The following is a 2114-nucleotide window of genomic DNA, read 5'->3' as shown; positions in this document are numbered from 1 at the left end:
TACCCATATGGCGTCGTGTCCCTTTACCGTCCTTGGAAGTTTGGTGACGAAATCCATCGTGATCATATCCCACTTCCATACTGGGATCTCCATTTGTTGCAACATTCCAGATGGTTTTTGGTGCTCGGTCTTCACCTTCAAGCATGTCAGACATTTCCCCACATAGCTAGCTACTGCCCTCTTCATACCATGCCACCAGTAGCTTTCTTTTATGTTTTTGTACATCTTATTACTACCTGGATGCATAGTATATTTAGACTTATGTGCTTCGTCCATCACTACATTTCTTAGATCTCCTAAACTAGGAATCCAAACCCGATTCCTATGTCTATATATTCCATCTGGTCTGGCTGTCAAGGTCTTAATATGTCCAATCATTCTCTTCTTTTTGATATTCGCTTCAAGTAAAGCTTCCTTCTGGACATCCCGTATTCGGTCTAGGAGCTCCACCTTAACATTCATCTACATGGCTCGAACCCTGATCGGTCCGCTTTTCTCCTTCCTACTAAGTGCATCGGCGACTACATTTGCCTTACCTAGATGATAGTGAATCTCACAATCATAATCCTTAAGTAGTTCCATCCATCTTCTTTGTCTCATATTTAGCTCCTTTTGATCAAATAAGTACCTAAGGCTCTTATGATCCGTATAAATTATGCACTTCGTACCGTACAAATAGTGTCTCCAAATTTTTAGCGCGAAGACAACAGCCGCTAATTCCATGTCGTGAGTTGGGTATTTCTTCTCGTGTTCTTTCAACAGACGAGACGCATATGCAATGACCTTTCCTTGCTGCATTAGTACACAACCCAAACCCATCTTTGATGCATCGCTATAAACGACAAAATCTTCTACTCCTTCCGGTAGTGCTAAAACCGGTGCAGTGCTTAGTCTCTCTTTAAGTGTCTGAAAAGCTTCTTCTTGTTTCGTCCCCCAATCAAACTTAACCGACTTCTTTGTCAGTGTTGTCAAAGGTGTTGCTATTTTGGAGAAATCTTGGATAAACCTTCGATAATACCCCGCTAGGCATAGAAAACTTTGGATCTCCGTTACTGACTTTGGTGATTCCCAGTTCATCACCGCATCAATCTTAGTCGGATCCACCTTGATCCCTTCCGTATTAACTATGTGAGCGAGAAATTGTACCTCATGCAACCAAAACTCGCATTTTGAGAACTTGGCGTACAATTTCTTCTACCTTACGCTGACTACCGTCGGTTGTTTCTACAGTGTAGGTTTTGTCTAGCCTACGAGCACTGCTATTCAGATAGTGGCAGAAAGTGGTAGACACAAAACTACCATTTGCACCCGAATCAAATAACACATGTGCATACACATTGTTGATAGGGAACATACCAGATACGACGTCGGGTGTTTTCTTTGCCTCTTCCAAAGTCATGTTGTAAGCTCGGCCGTGTCCTTTAGGCAGTTCCTTCCTATTTTCCGCTCTCTTCCCGAATCCGTTGTTCACTGTCTTCCCGTGAGGTGTCACACCATTGCGATGTTTTGGACAGTCAGGACGCAGATGTCCCGTAGCCCCACATTCGTAACAAGTCCTTCCTTTCGGGCACTCTCGTGCGGTGTGCCCCGGTTTGTCACATTTATAGCACGTCAGGCTCCCTGCTCTGCACTCTCCCTTATGCCTCTTGTTGCATTTGTTACATTGAGGAATAGAGAATCYCTCGCTTCGTGTTTTTGCCAAAGTCGGAGTCCATTTTGGCTTCTTGTCGGACTTGTTCGATCCTTCCCATCTTCTMTTTGCATCCCTTCTATCATGGTTCTCCCTAGCGTTGTTCTCTTCTGCTACTTTTGCCATTTCTACTGCTTGGACAAACGTGGTCGGCTTGGTCATGTCCACGTAACGTTTGATTTCGATACTTAGGCCATCCTTGAAATGACCTATCTTTCTCTCCTCGGTAGCCACCTGGTAACTGGCGAACCTCGCTTTTTCAAGAAACTCGTTAACATATTCTTGAACTGACAACGATCCCTGCTTTAATCTCAGGAGTTTGGATTCTAGCTTGTTCACCTCCGTTTGCGAGCAGTACCTATCCATCATCGTCTTTTTCATTTGTCCCCAAGTCATGGCAGCAATATCCTCATCACCTCTGATT

The 2114-nt window shown here is 44.1% G+C and overlaps 1 protein-coding gene across 1 annotated transcript; it reads right to left on the bottom strand.

Moving 5' to 3' along the window:
• Positions 1-1147: 1147 nt before the first annotated feature.
• LOC112502677 lies at positions 1148-2086 on the bottom strand. The gene has a single exon (XM_025106660.1). The coding sequence runs from the start codon at positions 2084-2086 to the stop codon at positions 1148-1150; it is 939 nt and encodes a 312-aa protein (XP_024962428.1).
• Between the last annotated feature and the right edge of the window lie 28 nt (positions 2087-2114).

Source organism: Cynara cardunculus, unplaced genomic scaffold (genome assembly GCF_001531365.2).
Source record: "Cynara cardunculus var. scolymus isolate 2C unplaced genomic scaffold, CcrdV1 Un_Scaffold_1762, whole genome shotgun sequence".
Lineage (NCBI taxonomy): Eukaryota > Viridiplantae > Streptophyta > Magnoliopsida > Asterales > Asteraceae > Cynara > Cynara cardunculus.
This window is presented reverse-complemented; position numbering and strand designations above follow the sequence as displayed.